Source organism: Cavia porcellus, unplaced genomic scaffold (genome assembly GCF_034190915.1).
Source record: "Cavia porcellus strain 051 isolate PalLab524CR breed Dunkin Hartley unplaced genomic scaffold, mCavPor4.1 scaffold_2, whole genome shotgun sequence".
Taxonomy (NCBI): Eukaryota; Metazoa; Chordata; class Mammalia; order Rodentia; family Caviidae; genus Cavia; species Cavia porcellus.
The window spans coordinates 136,256,581-136,276,527 of NW_026947485.1; the positions used below are offsets into that span (position 1 = coordinate 136,256,581).

Consider the following 19,947-nt stretch of genomic DNA (forward strand, 5'->3'; position numbering starts at 1 on the left):
ATGCTTGTCTTCCCTGTAACAATCGTCATTGCTTCCTACACTCGTGTTATTCTGGCTGTTATCCACATGGGATCCAGAGAGAGTCGCCACAAAGCTTTTGCCACACGTTCCTCCCAACTCATGGTGGTGGGCATGTACTATGGAGCAGTGATGTTCATCTACATGAGGCCCACATCTGAGTGGTCCCCAACCAGGTACAAGATGGTGTGTATCTTCTACACCATCCTCACATCCATGCTGAATCTCCTCATCTGCAGCCTGTGCAACAGAGAGGTCATCAGAGCCTTCATGAAGATGTTAAGGTGGAGCAAGGTTTGAGACTGTGCTGACCAATTATCTCTTTAATTGGCTACATTCTACATTATTTTTAATACTCTTTTTTTAGATTCAGTTCTAAACATAATACTCATTGTGCACGTATTTTCATAATAAATTTATGGAAATTTTTTAATTAAAAATACCTGGAAAGTACCTGATACAGTCATACTATTGTAGATTTTGAATGCATGTGGTGTTGACTGTGCACCAGTGCAGAAGGAGAGAGTTATGGGGTCATCAAGGCCTCCACCCGGATTCCAAAAGAAAGCCAGAGGCGCCAAACAGGGTACCCATGAGACGGCAGTGTGTGAAGCTGTGAGAGAGAAGACAAAATGAAGTGCAAAGACCATGGATCTAGTTTTCGTTTCTGGCATATGGAGAGCCAGTTTTTTCCAACACCATTTATTAAAGAGACTGTCGTTCTTCCAGTGAACCTGTTTGGCTCCCTTATCAAAGATAAGGTGGTTGAGTGTGTTTGTAATTATGATTGAATCTTCATATCTATTCCATTCATCTTTGACTCTGTTTTTATTCCAGTACCATGTTGATTTTATCTACAGTTGCCTTGTATATAACTTCAAGTCAGGGATTGTGATGCCTCCTGCCTTGTCTTTGCTGCTTAGAATTGTCTTTGCTATTCTAGGTCTCTTTGTGCCCCAGATGAATTTTAGGAGTGATTTCTTGAGATCTAGGAGGTATATTGATGGTATTTTTATTGGGATTGCATTGAATCTGTAGAAAAGGTTTGGGATAATGGAATTTTCACTATATAGATCTTTCATTTCTTTAGTGAGAATAATTCCAAAATATGTCATTTTTTTTTTTTTTGGTTGCTAGTGTGAAGAGTGTGGCTTCTCTTATTTCTCTCTCTGTGATTTTGTTGTTAATGTATAGAAATGCTATTGATTTTTGAGCACTGATTTTGTATCCAGCTACATTGCTGAATTTATTGTATGTAGGAGTTTTTCAATGGAGATTGGGGGATCTTCTATGTAGATTATCATGTCATGCACAAATAATGATAATTTAACTTCTTCTTTTCCTATCTTTAACCCTTTTATTTCTCTTTCTTGTCTAATTGCTCTGGCTAGTATTTCCAGTACTGTATTAAATAGGATAAGGGGCATTCTTGTCTTGTGCCTGATTTTAAGGTAAAGGTCTTCAGTTTTTGGCCATTTAGTATGATACAGGCTGTTGGTTTGTCATAGCTGGCCTTTATTATATTGAGGTAAGTCCATCTATTCCAGAATGTTTTGTAAGGTTCTTATCATAGATGAATGTTGGAGCTTATCAAAAGCTTTTTCTGCATCTATAGAAATGATCATGTGATTCTTACTTTTGGCTTTATTGATATTGTGGATTACATTTATTGATTTACGTATGTAGAACCATCCCTGCATGCCTGGGATGAATCCCACGTGATCATGGTGTATAATCTACTTGATGATTTGCTGCATCCTATTTGCCAATATTTTACTGAGGGTTTTTACATCTGTGTTCATTAGGGAGACTGGCCTATACTTCTCTTTTTTAGATGGGTCTTTCTCAGGTTTTGGTGCTAGAGTAATATTTGCTTCCAGGAATGTCTTAGGAAGGATTGCTTCCCTTTAAATTTCATTGAAGAGTTTGAGGAGTGTTGGTATTGTCTTCTTTGTATTTCTTGTAGAAGTCTGTAGTGAATCTGTCTGGACCTTGGCTCTCCTTGTAGGTAAGGACTTAATTATGTTTTCCATTTCATGAATAGGTGGTTATTCAGCAGTTTTACAGCTTCTTACCTAGCTTTGGTACTTCACATGTTTCTAGGAATCTGTGTATTCCTTCTGTGTTACCAAACTTATGAGAGTAGAGATTTTCAAAATAGGTATTGATGATCTTTTGTTTTTCTACAGAGACTAGTGATTTTGACTTTTTCATTCTTTATTTCTTCCCTTTTTAAAGTAAGATTGGCTAGGGGCTTATAAATTGTACTTAGTCTTTCAAAGAACCAACTTTTTGGTTTATTGATTCTTTGGATTGTTTTCTTAGTCTCTACTGCATCAATTTCTGCTCTGATTTTTATAATTTCCTCCCTTCTTTTGGCTCTGGGCTTGACTTGCTCTTCTTTTGCTAGATGTTTGAGGTGTGTAGCATCAGGTTATTTGTTTGTATTCATTCTGTTTTCCTGATATGGGAACTCAGTGTAATAAATTTTCCTCTGATGACAGCTTTCATTGCATTCCACAGATTCTGATAAGTTGTATTTGTATTTTCGTTTGCTTGTAGGTATTGTTTAATTTCTTCTTTAATTTCCCCTGTGACCCACTGATTACTCAAGAGTGTGTTGTTTAGTCTCCATGTGTTTGCGGGATTTTTGCAGTTTCCTTTATCATTAATTTCCAATTTTATGGTGCTATGATCCAATAACATGCATGGGATAATTTCAGCTCTTTTGCCTTTATTTAAATATGTTCTGTGGTCTAGTATATGGCCTATTTTAGAAAATGTACTATGTACTGCTGAGAAGAATGTATATTCTGATGTTGTTGGATGGAACACTCTGTACAAGTCTACCAGGTTCCTTTGTTCACAGGTGTGAATCAGTTCTGTTATTTCTTTGCTGATTTTCTGTCTGGTTGATCCTTTCCCTTGTTGTCAATGGTGTGTTAAGGTCTCCTGTTATAATTGTTTTACTCCTAATTTGGTTTTTCATTTCTGTTAATACTTGCTTTATATAACTGGGTGCTCCCAAATTTGGTGCATGTATATTTAAGATTGTTATCACTTCCTTTGGCAGTTTTCCCCTAACCAGTACATAACGACTGAAAGAGTTGCTGGCCCAGACCTGACACTTTAACCAGGAAAAGCCTCAGCCAAGTTAGGGGGCTCCTGCCTCCCCCAACCCTATAGATTTGCCTGTAACCCTATACCCCCATCCCTGGGAACCTGTCCCTGGCGCCAAGCATGTGCCAATGAAATACCTGTGCATCCCTAATGCCCCTTGGGGTCCACCCCAGACAGAGGCTACTTATGGGCCTCACTCCACGTGTTCAGAAGAAGAAGAAGAAGGAGAAAGGGAGAGTGTGTTCCAGAGAGAGACCACCGGCCCCGGGGTGGAGATGCTGCGCCCCGGGGATGGGGGGGTCTCTCCCCGCCTTCCCAAAATAAAGGTTACTTATATATTTCTTATCTTTGCAGCCACCGCCGCGCACTCCTTTCACGGCCGTCCACTCCACTCCTTCCACGGACCTCTTTCCCTTCCTTCCCCTCTTCCTCTCCCTCTTCTCAGACCTAACAACGACCTTCTTTATCTCTTCAAATCATTCTTGGTTTGAAGTTCACATTGTCTGCAAACAGAATAGCTACCCATGCCTTTTCTTGGGTTCCTGTTGCATGAAGTATTATTTCCATCCTTTAACTTTCAGTCTGTGAGTATTCTTTGGGTTAGATGGGTTTCTTGTAGACAGCATATGGTTGGATGTTGTTTCTTGATCCATTCTGCCAGTCTGTTTCTTTTAATTGGTGAATTGAGACCATTTACATTAATAGTTATAACTATTATATGTTGGTTTATTATTGACATGTTGTCTTTCTGCTGTTGTATTTTTATCTTTCCATTCTGTTTAATTGTCTCCTTTACTTAGTAGTTTTTTCTTAAGTGTATCTAAACTATCTTTCAGTATTGTTTGCAGGGTTGGCTTAGTGGTCATGAACTTCTTCAGCTGTTCTTTGTCATGGAAGTATCTTCGATTTTGAAGGACAGTTTTGCATGGTACATCAGTCTAGGTTGGAAATCATTTTCCTTTAGAATCTGAAATACTTCACTCCTTGCTCTTCTTGACTTTATTGTTTGTGCTGAGAAGTCTGCTGTGATTCTGATAGGTTTGCCTTTGTAGGTGATCCCTCTTTTCTCTCTGACAGCTTTTAGTATTCTATTCTTATGTTGGATTACTATGATGGTGATTATTATATGTCTGAGTGTAGTTTTATTTTGGATATGGCTATTTGGATTTCTATATGCTTCACTGATCCTGATAGTTTCCATTCTTGTCTTTGGGAAATTCTCAGCTATCAGTTCTCTAAATATCTTCCTAACATCCTTTATGTTGTCCTCTTCTTTTTCATTTATCCCCATCAATCTTATGTTGTTTTTCTTTGCATCATCTTGCAGCTGTTGAATTGCTGTTTCCTGATTCCTTGTTATTTTTAAAAGATCTTTCCTTTCCTGTTCACTGGCTACAATCTGGTCTTTGAGGTCTGAAATTCTATCTTCATTTTCTTTGAGTCAGTTTTGACAACTTTTAATGAAATTTTTGATTTTCTGTATATCTTTTTTTTAACTGTGTCTTTTTTTTTTTTTTTTTTTTTTTTTTTTTTTTTTTTTTTTGGTCTTTTTCCTTTTTATCAGTACCGGGGATTGAACTCACTACTGCCTGCTTGCCAGCCAGGCACTTATGCCGCTGAGCTAAATCCCCAGCCCCTTTAACTGTGTCTTCTTTGGATATATTCATCATCTCTTTCATTTCTTTTATCATTTCTTCTTTTACCTGGCAGATTATTTCTAGTTTGAATTCCTTTAAAGCTTCCCAGAGTTGTTTCTTTATATCAGTTTCTATTATTTCAGGTATTTCAGGTGTATGACATGTATTTTCCTCTATATACATAGCTCCTAAGGTTTCTTGGGATGGGCTGGAGGTTTGAGATTGTATTTTGGCCTTTTGTTTTGTCATTTTCCTATATTTCCCTGTTTCAAGTGTTATTCCAGGGCTTCCCCAGGCCCTGTTGGATATCTTCTTCTATGTCCTCAGCTCCTGTATCTTTGGCCTCCCATTTCCTTGGATTGAGAGAGTTTCACTGGGGGTGGGGCAGGCAGGCCCAAGCCCTGCTGTGCAGGTTGAATGTGGCAGGAACCTGTGAAATTCTTTGGCTGGAGGGAGCAATGATTCCAAACTCCTGGAATCAGGATGGTGCAGGGACACTCAGCTCAGGCCGCTCAGTTTCCAGAATTTAGGGCACAGGCAGGCCTAAGTCCCCAGCATCTGCCAAGCATGGCAGGAAGCCAGGAAGTTGGTGCAGGCAGGCTCCAGACTAGCTGAGCTGGTCCAGTGCAGCAGGAAGCCCTTAAGTTCCCTGGCTGGGGTGGGAGCCAGGATCTTAAACTCCAGAAACCCTGGGCATGGTGCTGGGACATTCACCCCAGGCCACCCAGGCTCCGGAACACTGTAATTTAAATTTTTAAAACAAAACATGAAGCAAAAACTTCAATAGTTTGACACGGGCCGACATGCTGTATGTGGTTTCAGCTATGTCACACTGTATGTGACTCAGAACTGAAATCAACAGAAAAACTAACAGCAGCAAAATCTTATTAGTGTTCTGGGTGAAGTGTCAGAGTTTATGCTAAAGTTGAAATATTTATGAGATTCAAACAACAATAGTTTTACACCTTTAATAATATTAAACATGATATAAAAAGAGATTAATTTTAATATAAAACTATGTAAACTCTGTTTCAATTCTACAAAGTATTTCAAAAATATTATTGATATTAACAAATTTACTTTTATATATATATATCAATTTTTTTTAAAACTCAGCATTAATGATTTGGAAACACCAAGCTTTCAAATGCATATGCTGTTTCTTTAAAATAAAGTCAGTGTTTAAAAAGAAAAATCGGTTTTGTATTTGTGTACTGTAAATTTTTCAAGCAACTTTTGGTTATTCTATTGAATCAAAAAGTACTTTTCAATATATTTTAAATATTGTGGACATATGTATATTTTTCAACAGTAAAATTTTATTAAATTTAATTACAGATTATATATTTGCACAAAATTTACTGTGAATTGATATAAACTAGAAATATAAAATATATGACTTGCTTGTAAAGACTTATAATGTAATATATTCCTTCATTAATTTTGATATGTTTTACCATTTGAAGCAGTAATTATTTGGATGTATAAGATTTAGTAAATGTATTATGATTAATTAATATATATAGTATATATTATATGTAGAATATACAATAGTGCAATATTATTTAATACATAAATAATTTTATATTTCATTTTGTTTTGAAATGGAAAACAGTAGAATATTTTTAAAACACCTATTTTTCTGCATTACATCTATCTTTATATAGGTTAGAGAAATCTAAGCTACCCTGTTCCACAACAGAAAATACAAATCAATCACTAAATTATTGCAAATACACTGCTTGGCTTTGGTGAGTAAAAACTGCTCAGTGTACTGGACCCCTTGTAAAACAGTGTTGCTTCAAATGAGAGAAAATGAACCTTACTGAATTTAGAGCTTTAGCACAAAAGTTTAAGTTTAAAAGTTATGCTATGTAAGTAGAGATGAAACTTTTGATATAAAGGGAAGGTTACTGCATCTTAACCACTGGCTAGAAGAAGAAAAAAAAAATGCTGCAAGATGGACCAAAGATTTCTAGAATCTTGGGTATTACAAGGCACTATTATTACTGAGATTGGTGTCATCTGATGTTTATTGCATGCCTACAGTCAAGTGACTAAAATCCCGGAGTAGAAACATGTCATTCACAAGGACAAACGTTCTGTGAGAGCCAGTGAATACACAGCCACAGATCCTTGAGGGAGATTTTTTTTCATACCCACCAAGGCCTAAGGTTAGACTCAGCAGCAAGGCCTAGTAAGTCAAAAGGAATTCGTGAGATGGATCAGGAGTAAGAGCAGAAGGTTCTTGCAGACAGCTCATGCCCACCTCATCTTCCTCCACAAGGACACTCCTGACAGCAGGCCATGGGAGCGTCCCTGAGGGTGGCCCACTGATGAGACCTGACACAGAAAAGCAGGGCACACATGACAGCAGCAGGAGTATGACTCCCACAGGGCTGACTCCAAAGTCAGTGGTGAGGAAAACCCTCCCAAGGCACTGAACTTTTACAGAGGGCATGTGATCCTTCCTGTGGGGAGAGAGGATGCCTCTAGGTTACATGTCAGGGTCTGCGGTGAAGGGGCAGAAACACTTGAACAGCTGGGAAGGTAAGAAGTTAGTAAGAACAGCAGGGAGGTTTAGAGTGGACATAAGTGGAAGTATCTAGTCCAGGGGAGAGGAAGTATAAAAATAGTTTACACCTCCTTAACACATTCCCAAGGAAGAGGTGCTAAATGTCCCGAGCAAAATGACATTGCCTGTCGATTTCCAGTATTTTCATCAGCCTTGGCTGCAGCAACAAGATGAGCACAGAGATAAAGTAGCCTTGGGGACAGATGAGGCAATGGTGGACCCAGCAGCACACACTGGTGCTTGCCACCTCTGGTTCAAATTCCGTATATCCAGTGTTTCTCTAGTTCAGTCCCAGGCTAGATTCCCACATGCCTTAGGCATCAGCCATAGCACCCTTACTGCTCTTGAGTGCTGTCCTTCGTGGTCCTTTCTCCTGGCACACTCCTTAGCCTAGCATCCCCAGGAGGAGAAGCTGCCACAAAAGCTTAGGTACTGATGTTTCCTTAGACACCTCTTTAGGGTGCTGCGGTAGAAGGCAATGTGTGAGGCAGGGACAGAGGAGCATTTGTAGACAGCCACCACTGGGCGTCACTAGTGAGTAGACTGCAGAGGACTGGTTAACTAGGAGGCTCCTGGGGAAAAAGAAGGAACTCTCCTCTCCTGAGGGCCCTCCTCTGCTTTGCAGGCCCTGGCTGCCCAGCTTGCCCAGAGTTCACCGGCTCAGAACAGGGAAGGAAATGATACTGTGCGCTTGAGATGGGGGCACTGCTTGTTTCCAGAGCCTGAAGGTCTGCTCTCTGGAAATAAACATGATGGTGCCAAATTAGTGGTAATAGAAAATTACATTCATCCACAGACATCCCTTAAAAAGAAATAAAAATTTCTTGTAAGTAGGTGAAAAGTTAGTAGAGATAATGAGTGAATACAAATTAAACGAGACAATCATGCAATCAAACAAAAAAAAATTAACTGTCTAATATCATGAGTTATCTAAGAATCAACATCTCGTACTTGACAATGTATGAGAGCTATTTTGGGAAGCAGCAGATATCATGTGAAAATGATTGTTTTAATGGACTGACTTAAAATTTAACTTCTAGTTATGTGCATTCATAAATCGCATGCACCTGGCCTCCAGGAAGCATGTACAGGGTTTTCATGAGACCGTTATTATTAACAATTCCATCAGGAGATGAGCCTGCACGTGTACCCTGCAACCATAAGGCTGCCACTGGGACAGATGCTCTTTAAAGCCACTATAAGCAGAGTCAGAGTTGCCGCTTCTGGGATACATTCCAAGCTCTGACATAGCTGCACACAGCCCTGGAATCCAGTGTTCAGTGTTGTCTGTGAGATGTGAGCACCCCAAGGAAAATACTGGTCTCAGGGTCCATTCTCCTTCTTCCCCCTTTAACAAAACGGAAAATCAGTGGATTGACTCAAATGAAGAAATTGGGGAGACTATATATGGAGGAAGTAGATTGTTAAGTGTGGGTGATAAAGGGTCAAATCCTTGTATTTCCAGTTGTACCACTGTGGATTCTGGTTCCCAGTGATAGGGAGGCTGAGGAGGGCACTTCCCTTTGGAGATGTCTTTCCTGAATGTACAGATGTAGCAGTAATTAGAGACCAGGATGCACAGAGATACTGCAGGTTACTGCAACTCTTCCCATTCACATGGACTCCTCTCCCCTCCAGACACGTGGGAAAAGGTCATAACACAGGGTTGCATGGCTAGGAGTTTCCCTTGCTGTGTTCATTATGAGAAGACTGCAGAGTTGTGAAACCATAAACCGAATGATTCAGCTGATGTTTGAAATCCAAGTTTCAAAACAAACAAGATTTTGAGTTTTAGTTTTCATGGAGAAAGGCCCTTGCTGTGCCACCCTCCCTGAGGCTCTGGGGGCCCTTCTGGCCCTGCTCAGGGGTTCCCCTGTAAAACCAGCCTGCCTGGGGTTCAGGAGGAAACCAAGGGGCAGGAGTTGCTCCTCTGCAATAAGCTCTGTCTCCACTGATGGCTGGATGTGAACAGGGTGATTGCACAGGACTCCTTGGCCTGCAGTGAATACTAACTATTAGTTTTTCAGGGATCCCATCACAGTGAGGAGCTAAGGAGAAGCAAAGGAGGAATTAGCAGGCAAGGTGAAAGAGAAGGACGGAGGACTCACATGGTGACTTAGACTCCCCTGCAGGGTCTTAGCACTCTGAGGTCTTACATAGAAAGCAAAGGGTCAGCAGTGCTGCAACTACCAGAGATGAAAATCACCTCAGGATAAACACTTCCTACTCTCCTGCCTTTTGTACTAATTAATACAACTTTAAAACTATTGGTTAAAAGGCTGTCTGCTAGATGACTATTTAGTTTCATTAAATTCTCCCATATTAGGTAATAAGACATCAAGAAATACTAGGAATAACAACATATCCCCAGCTCTCTAGGCTGGGAGCTAGATGGGCCCTGCAGCCCCTCCTATCCACTGCTGGGTGTGTTTCTGTCCCCGTGTTGCCCTGCACCTGTGTAAATTTACATGTACTCAAAGCTGAGGAATTGTGAGCCCTACCGTGTAAGAGGCCATCAGTAAAGTGGGGAAGCATAGCTGAGGACACATCTGATGCCTGGGAGCATACATAGGCAGAGAGTTTGATTATTTTTTCCTTCAGAGCAGTGGCAACGGAGGTGGTGACTAATAATGCCAGTGGCACTAACCCTGCCAAACGCAGTCCTGTACGGAGGATGGAGGGAAAGGCTTTAAAAAAGTGATAAGAAAATAGAGAAGTATAAAATACAACATTCTGGTTTTAAAGTAGGACATATTTCACCTCAAATTGTATTTATTTACTTAAAAATACGTGGCACAAAACTGTCCTCTGGGCAACTAGATACATTTCTAATTAGTCTGAAAAAATGATATTTATCTAATATTCTATAATAAAATATGAAAATACTCCCATTATTTTTTTAAAGAAGGCACAGAAGTGTTAACTGTTCTGGGTCAGTCAGCTTTGCTGCTCACTCACAGGCACTGGCACAGTGCTCCAGTCCTCTCCTCAGAAGAACTCTCCAGAATGTGTCCTGTACAAGGGGCCCAAGGTCACCCCACAGGATGACATCCCACTGCTGTGACAAATCATCATTATTAGTAGTATTATTGCTCAGCAGTTTCTGACTGCTACCCGCTGATGTCTCAAACTCTTGGAACTTGTCTGATTTTGTCTTCTTTCCCTGGTAATCACTCTCCTTCATACTTGGATGAAAAAATCCACAAGTAAAATAGAGTGAATGTGGAGAAATTCAATAAAAGGGCTTAAAGGAAAATGAAACCGCCTTCTCAGAATTTGTGAATCAGATGATGACTAGGAAACTGTGAAAGTATTAACAATGATATCACTTGATTTAACTTGTTCCATAAAGGGGATTTTATAATTTTTCAGAAAATTTCCCAGCTATTGTCACACAACCTACTTTTTCTGTTAAATAAGCAACTGACATTTAACAAATCACTTCAACCCCCAAACGAGGCTCACTTTCAATCATCTACAAATAAAAAAAAAACATTCTATATCTATACAAACATCTTCCAGATAGTGGTTTGAGAAATAAAAATAAATGAAAAAACAGTATTTCGGGAAATAGTCTTACACATTTGCTACACATTCTCTCCACAGTAAATACATTCACCACAGCCTAGAAGAATCAGATCTTCAACTCTGACTTCCTCCTGCTGAGAATCTTCCATGACATCCCCACCCACACCTTCCTCTTCCCACTGGTCCTGGCCATCTTCACAGTGGGCTGTGTGGGAAACGCGGCCATGGTTCTGCTCATCTACCTGGATGCCCAGCTGCACACACCCATGTACTTCTTCCTCAGCCAGCTCTCCCTCATGGACCTCATGCTCATCTGCACCACTGTGCCTGAGATGGCCATCAACTTCCTGTCTGGCAGGAAGTCCATCTCTCTGGAAGGCTGTGGGGCCGAGATCTTCTTCTGTGTGTCCCTGCTTGGAGCTGAGTGTTTTCTGCTGGCCGCAATGGCCTATAACCTCTATGCTGCCACTTGCCATAGTTGGAGGTACCCAGTCCTCATGAGTCAGAAGCTCGGTGTGCTCCTGACTGCTGCTTGCTGGAGCTTGCATTCTCTGGATGATACCATCATGCTCAGAGCTCCCCTGTCATTCTCCTCCTGCCACTCTCTCAAGGTTCATCACTTTTTCTGTGGTGTGGCAGCCTTCCTACCTCTCTCATGCACAGATACATCTACATTCGAAAGGTTGTTGTTCATCTGCTGCGTGGTGATGCTCATCTTCCCTGCTGCAGTCATTGTCACTTCCTACTCCTGTGTCCTTCGAGCTGTCATTGACACAGGTCTGGGGAAAGTCACTGCAAAGCCTTCGCCACCTGCACCTCACACATGGTAGTGGTTGGGCTCTACTCTGGGGCTGCCATGTTCATGTACATGAGACCAGCCTCCTTGCCCACCCCAGAGCAGGACATGATGGTGTCAGCCTTCAAGGCCATCCTCACACCAGTGCTGAACCAGCTCATCTACAGCCCGAGGAACAGAGAGGTATCCAGGCTTAGGGAGCTAGTGGAGGGAGGAAAGATCCTATGATTTTATAGCAATCCCAGGAAAGTCCATTCAGGGAAACAAGGAGACTGTAGTCCCCTGCATTACCCTATTGAAGCTTTCTTTACTTATTTCTGCTCTTGTTCTGTCAGACTTAGGAGTTAACTCATTACTCTTTCACTGAGAGGAGCTGAGCAGTAGACAGGCTGTGTCCACCTCTGCCAGTGTCAGTCTTTTCCTCAGTCCTCAGCCATGAGTGCTTGTTGATTCTTAGATGCTGCATTTCGAGTCGGGAATACATCTGAAGGCCGTGTGTCTCATATGAGAATAAGGGTTCCAGCTGGTCCAGCCTTTGAACACATGCATCTCTGTTCATGGATCAATCTCCTAGCAGTGTGTGCCTTCAATTTTTACGGTGTTCAAAATTTGTATGGGATATTTTTACCTTTATCTTTCTCTACTTAATTCCCAAACATTTAGGTGTGGGGAATCAGTGTGGGCACTTCCTTCAATTAAGGTTTTATATAAAATGGTTCCTATCAATTACTCTTACCTACCTTGATAAGTGTAGATTTTTAATGAGTTTGGATAAAACATCTCTTCCATGTGGCACCACAGTCACCCTTGGTATGTTTATTTTTATTTATCTTTCATTCTTACAGTATAGAATTTGCCTGAGAAATTAGAGAACTATCAGTGTCTGGAATTGGCAACTTTGTTTTGTTTTAATAAAATTTAAATAAAAATATTTGTTATTAATTAACTTTAAAAATCTTCCCTCTCCATCTCCCTCTCTGTGTCCCCCTTTTTTAGGTGCTAGAGATGGAGGCCCTGGCCTCACAGGTGGCTGTGCCTTGGAGCTATACTCCCAGTCCTTTTGCTTTATTGAAATAGGATCCAGCTGGCCTTGAACTTGAATTCCGCTTTCCTCAGCCTTCTTAAATCATAGGAATGTGCCACACTAACTGGTTAAAAATGATTCTTTAGTATTTCTGGTTTCTAAATCTATCCAGGTCAACTGTCCTAATGTTCTGCAAGGGGGCTATGCTTTGATAAAACATTTATTTTTCCACTGTTATCACATGATTATAATTTGCATATCTGAAGCCCCTGCTCCTCAAGAAATGAAAATAGACATTGCCCCTTCACAGCAATTGCCTTGATTTTTCTATCTTGAAATCCAACCTTTAATTTAATAGTATTTTGTGTTTGAATTTCATCTTACTATATCTAGATTTTATGACTAAATGACATGACCATTGGTTGCAATGGGTTACATTCCTCAGGCAACTACAAAATATTCTGTGGCTAGTAGAATAGTTTCACTATTTTTATTTTTAGTAAAATTCACGGATCAAAAATGCAATATTCAATGTTCATAATTCAGCAATTGTAAATATATTCCTATGCTTGTGAGAACATTAACATGAATCTATTTACAGTTTTATTATTCTGAGGAGAACTCACAAGTGTTAGCATTTATATCTCCTTCACTCTTGCAATTGTTTTCCTAGTTCCCAATTTTATGTTATTATGTCATATTAATGAGATGTAATAATGAAATTCACTTTGAAATATTGGTACATGCACACAGAGTATTTTTATTACTTTACCCTTAATATTCCTCTTTTCTTTACTTCCTGTGATCTTCCTCCACATAGCAAATAGCAAATGCACTACTTTCTATGTCATTCTCTCTCTCTCTCTCTCCCATAAATCATATAAGGAAAGGTGGAACTTAGCATAATGGACCCCCAGTTTCCATAATTTTTTTCTGTAAGGACATGAATCTGAGCGAATATTAGCCAAAAATGAACTGGATTTGGAAAACCAACAGCAGGATACTGAGAGAAAACTCCTTGTGTTCCCAAGAAGGGCACTTTCAACCTTGCAAACTCCACTATTAGGTGGCCTAGCAAATTTTAATCTACACTGTCCCACTTTGAGACAAAACCTCAAGACAAATTCTAGTGATCCTATTCCAGGGAAGCCTCATTTACGTTGATTGGCATTGCTTTGCCCACCCTCCCATGGGATTTGCTCACCATGATGGTTAAATGTAGGACCATTTTAATTTCAAACTTCCCCTCCCAGAATGAGCATAGAGACTCACACTGGACTGGAAAGAAGCCCACTAAGTGACCACCAGTAAAATGACTCAAAATTCTAGGAATGAAAATAAAAAAAAAAGTCTATTCTTAAAAGTTTGGTTTAGCATTCTTAGTTTTCCAAGCAACGGGGACCTCTGCAGCCAAGATAAGAAGAAAATCCTGGCCACTGCTCCAGCTGGCAGCAGACCTCAGCATCATCCACATGGCACTGTTTCAGGTGCATAAAGAATACACGAGGTCTGAGGTTAAAAAGGCTTCCACCACGATTTCAAAAGGCCTGTGATGCCAGGCAGTGCGCCCCTGAGAGGGAAGCATATAAAGCAATGAGTGAAAATCCAAAGGTACTGTGGAGATACTAACTGTTTGAAAAGTCAAAAATGTGGATCATCTTTAAAAAAAATGTCACAAGGAGGGAGCAAAGTCAGCCTCTGCCACAAAAAATCCATAAGATCTATATCCACCTACAGTGCCATGGGGTAAAACCGCACAATCCTTATGGAGCTCACAATTCGCCACAGATTGCTTCATGTGCTGGAATTGCAGCTATAGGACTTAACATTTGCCCTGCTGGGTTTTATAATTGTTTTGGTCCCAATTCTTTGCATTCCCATTTGTAACTTTTGAAATGGGAATGTTTATTGTGTGTCACTGTATTTTGGATGTGTTAAACTTTGTTTTCATTTGTACAGGGGCTTGCAGCTTAGGTTTGCCTTACATCTCAGAGCAGACATGAGACTTAAACTCTTCAGCAATGCTAAAGCTGTTAGGACTTTGGCAAATAAATGCCTTCCTCATAATGGAATGCACATGAGTTTTTGGGGATCCTAGGACAAAATGTTATTTTTCTAATGTACATAATGTTGATAGAATTAATGTTGGTTTTTAAGGATTGTTAAACTGTGGTATAATGTTAAAGTTGCAAAATGTTAAGAATAAACATGTCTTATATCCACAAATGAGTTTAAAAATAATTATTTTGCTTTCAAGTTGTCAAGGGATAGATTTTTAATGGTTGGTACATTGTGTAAACTTGAGAAGTTTATAAGTTTTAAGTAACACTCAGCAGGAACCAGTATACTTACATTGTAAATATCCTCACTCTGTGCAAGAGGAGGACACAGAGATTTTGTGAATGCTGCACCCTCCATGGACAGGTGGTGGGGGTGGGGACTGGGTTTGGGGTGGGGAGTGTGGCCTGTGTGCAACATAAAGGAAAAATAAAGCCTTGCTCTTGACTCCTTTTCTTCTGGCTGCTTTTCATGGCTGCTGTGCCTCTGTGCCATGCCAGCCTGTCTTGGAGCCAGCTAATGATACAATAAAACTTCCATAAACAGTGAGCTAAATAGGGATGGCGTTAGGACCAGGAAAGAGGCGTAGGATAGGTAATCACAGAAGGAGCATAAACATACAATAGGTTGACATTTGTTACATGGTCACATTAAGGAAAGGTTCTGGTTTAATGTCAGTGTGTGGAGGTTAGAAACAGTGTTCACAGTTCATTGTGTTGTTTGGCTGAAGCATGGATCAAGAGCCAGCCCACAGGCAATGAGCTGGGAATGTCTGATATTCCTCAGGTCACCGTGGGTGAGGCTTTTCAGATTCTCAGAGAAATGGAAATGCTGGGCAAATTCGCCAAGCCCAACCTGTTGCTTAGCAGTTAGGTTGTCCAGGAGATGCACCCTTCATGACAGCCTTGAGAAACAAGCAGCACCCGCATTGTTAAAGGGCTCCAGGATTGCTCTTCTCTGTGTCCCTGGCCTTACGCTATGTACACAAAATCCACAATCCTTGCTTATGTGAAGACTTGTCATTTCTGATATCACTTTCACACAGATAGGAATATGTATGGAAAGAGCGTTTGTGATGAAATCTGAGGAATGATGTGCATGCTCAGAGCTGTAGATGTGGGCGGTGCTGGTCATACTAACGTTGATAAAACTCCAGAATATTTAACTACCTATGTGTGCTCTGCCTTCCCTGTACCTGAAGAATTTGTTTCTCAGCTTCTAGGACTGAATTTCCACCACAGATGCTGCGTCAGCTAAAGAGCTGTTTGTGCAGGAAGCCCAGTATACCTGCTTAGTCTGGCATTTGGGTCAACTTAGGGAAATGTAAGAGCACTGCCCCAACTTCATGGCTTCTGTCCACAAAGCCAAGGCTCTTGAGAGCTTTACCACTGATCACCAGATATCGATGAAAAATCCACCTGGAACCATATGCAAATCACACAAAGTCCCTGGCACAAATCAGAGGGCTATGATATTATATTACTCTATTATTTTGCAATACTAGCAAAAGAACCTAGGGCCTTTGCAGTGAATTACACTCTCAGCCCTTGTTAAAATTTCTTTTATTTAGAGACAGGATTTTGCTAAGTTGCTGAGATACCAGACTAGGCTGAAACTTGTGATCCTTTTGCTTCAGCTTTCTTAGAGTGCTGGCATCACAGGTGTGAGGCACCACATCCTCGTCCAACTTTAATATACTGAACAGTAGAGAACTGTGATTATGCAGGAAAGCAAACGAATTATCCATTGTGAAATGTATTGGCTTTAAGGAATGGGAAAGTAACCACTGGAACTGGAACAAGTCTTTTCATGCTGTGAAAAAATGTGAGTAGTTGTCATCTGAATGCTGAGCAGGGCTCTGGAGAGGGTCTTTGGGGTCATCTCTGATCCTACCCTGGAGGACAGAGAAACCAGAGTCAAATCCGAGAACTCTGAGTAAATTACATTGCTTCCCTAAAAGACTGTCGCAGTGAGAAGAGCTCTGCCCACCAGGGCTCTGGGTCAGGAGGAGGGGACCCTGGTTAATGGGTGGGGCATATGAATTTCCTCCTCTGAGCTTGTTGTCCTCTGAGGGACTAAAGTGCCCCAGCCCTCCTCATTGGAAACAGCAGCCCCTTCCAATCAGAACTGTGCAGAAGTTTCCACCCATACACTTCTGAGTGACAAACCCTATTGTACTACTGGACATCAGGCTCTCTATTGGCTTGCATTAGTTAGAGGGCAACCCAGCATACACAGTATAAGTGACAGCCATGAGGTAGAAAGGGAACCGTACCCCGAAGAGCACTCATACTTTCGGAGCATGCATGGACAGGAGCTGGAAGAGGTCTTGTTGAATTAATCCTGAGAAAATCCATCAGGAACAGTGGTTGTCATATTCACCAAAATTCTCAATTAATTTTGCATTTGTACATTTAATAGTATCAAATTCAAATCTAGGAGCTTCTGGGAGAACATGGCGGACAAATAACAGCAGCCATGGAGGCTTTCTGAGATTAGCAGCTTAGAATCCAGGAGTGGTGCCATGTGAGGAGTCCTAAGCGAGGGGAGATGTAGCCTGCCGACCCAGGAATGAACTAAGCTGAGAGAAACCAACTGGAAATGCAATCCTGATGCTATAACAGCAACAGATAAAATCTCAGCACAGATCCCGTGCCATTGGAAGCCGTGATTTGAATTTCCTGCTGCCGCTGCTGCATCCCAATCCGCACAGCAGGGAGAGAGATGCACGAAAGCTCTGAGAGTGGGAATTGGTGAACCAAACGGTGTTGAGAGTGGGACTGACAGGGAGCCCTGCATCGACCTGTGGTAAGTGAGAGAAATGGAAACCCTTTCATAGACTAGGAGGCTCCAACAGAGGACATTCTGGGACCAGGCAGACTAGCTGGAACAGGGCCCTGCCATGACGTTAGTCACATATTCCCCTCTCAAGCGGGATTGGTGGGGAGTGTTAGCCTGGTGACGCAGCAGACTAAGATCCAGTAGGCTAGCCCAAATCAGGTCCCTGTGCCTGGTGGTGCACCCTAGTAGTGAAGCCTTCACTAGATTGACCTGGAGGTATGGGCCCAGTAGAGGCTGCCCAGGTCTGTGTCTCCCTAGTGCACTGCAGTGGGCAGGAACACCTAGCCGGCGGATTCAAACAAACTGTAACAGACAAAAAGAAAAAACAAACAAACAAACAAACAAAACTGGGCCTCCTACATATGCTTGTATGGAAGGAACAAAAAGTATGGGAAGAGGGAGCAACAAGAAAGGGTGCGCAGTCCCCAATCCTGAGAACACTGATCCAGAAATGGTAAATGCAAAAGAGAATAAAGACAGAAAACATGCAATATTGGACACGGCACCAATAGACATAAAGCGATATCTCCAGAGCCTCATAGATGAGTTCAAAAATGAAATATTTAATGAAATAAAGAAAGAAATAAGTAGAATAGTTAGAGAAATGCTAAGCACCGCCCAAGAAAAAACATGTTGGAATGGAAGAACAGAAAAAAAGGGGAGAATTGTTTGATGGAGAAAATAGAGAAAGCATGAAATACGTGAAGCAGGTTCAAAGAGATTACCAGGAAACTAAAAACTCTATTGGAAGCTGGCATAACAGCTTGAAACAAACTAAGGATAGATTATCAGAACTGGAGGACAGATTTGTAAGGTGGGAGCATGAAATGAAAAACTTCTTAAAAATAACAAGAAAACAAACAGCAATGATACAAAGGCTAGAAGATGATAAGAGGATCTATAACATAAGAATTAAGAACATAAAAGAAGAAGTAGGGACACAAACAAAAGAACTACAAAAGCTATTCACAGAAATAATCCAGGAGAATTTCCCTAATTTAGCAAAAGGTAAAGATACTCAGATGTATGAGGCATACAGGACCCCAGCCACCTACAACCCAAACAGAGCTACACTCAGGCATATAATAATCAAAATTCCAGAAATCCAATATAAGAACAGAATATTAAAAGCCGTCAGAGACAAGAAACAGATCACTTACAAGGGAACACCCATCAGAATTACAGCAGACTTCTCGGCACAAACCATCAAATCACAAAAGCGTGGGGGGAAATAATTCAAGCTTTGAAAGATAATAACCTCCAGCCAAGATTGATATATCCTGCACAACTGTCCCTAGAAATTGATGGAAAAACCGGTGTTTCCAGGATAAAGAAGAATAGGGGAATTTGCAACCACCAGTTCAACTCTACAGAGATTACTGCGGGATATTCTAAAAATGAAAAATACCAAGATTCCAGAAACAGTGGCAGAGAGGCCACAATGAATGGAGCAGAAAGCGAAATGAAGAAGACAAACTGACAACTAATGACAGAAAAAGAGCTCAACAGAAATGAGGCAGAGAAGGTTGGATGGTAGGAACAGCCATTTTGGAGAAAACAAGACATCATCATAGGTAGTGCTGATTTAATATCCTCTTGTTTTGAAGTCCCATCAAGCTTTTGTTCTTCTGTCTCCATCAGTTTTAACCTGTTGTATCTTATTGGATTTTATTATATGTTATAATATAAACAAAAACTTTTATAGACAAGGAGATTATACAGAAACCATTATTCATTTTCTGTTAGTTGATTCTAAATACCCTGTAATACTGTCATTCTCTTGCATGGTTTTACATTATCTTGATATGTTTGATGCTACAGTATATGAAGTTATACCCAAAGATTTTTAAGGAAAGAGACACTATGGTAACTACTTTTATGTCGAGATTATCTTGTGGTAAAACACTATTTTGCTTAAATGGCTATGTATTGACCTGTGCTGTTTTGTTGTTATTCCCTCTTTTTTATCCCAATCTCCTTTTTATTATCTACTTTTTCATTTTTATCCTTTTAATTAAGGGAAAAATAAAAAATAGCAGGATATATTATAGTAACCCACACTGATTTCCTATTAACTTGATTTGAAACCCTGTATTGCTCTCACCATCTTGTTTTGACTGATTTTCTTCTATTCTGTTATGCTTGATAGTACCAAGTTTGAAAGTATAGGCAACAACTGTGAAGACAATAAGATTCATTGTGACGCCCATTCTGATTGACTATTATCTTCTTTTGAAGTCCTGTAATGTCTCCAGTGTTGGTTTTATTGGTCTTGTTCTTTACCCTTTTGTTCAATTTTATTATAACTGATGATATAGGCAATTCTTTTTAAGATAGCAAGAGACATTAT

General features: G+C 40.5%; 1 protein-coding gene across 1 annotated transcript; it reads left to right on the forward strand.

Annotated features, from left to right (window-relative positions):
• On the forward strand, positions 1-11,902 carry LOC101787425 (olfactory receptor 2M4-like). Its single transcript, XM_063236904.1, is given in 4 exon segments — positions 1-312; positions 7,976-8,119; positions 10,980-11,655; positions 11,658-11,902. Coding segments are annotated over 4 exon segments (1,377 nt in total).
• Positions 11,903-19,947: the final 8,045 nt, after the last annotated feature.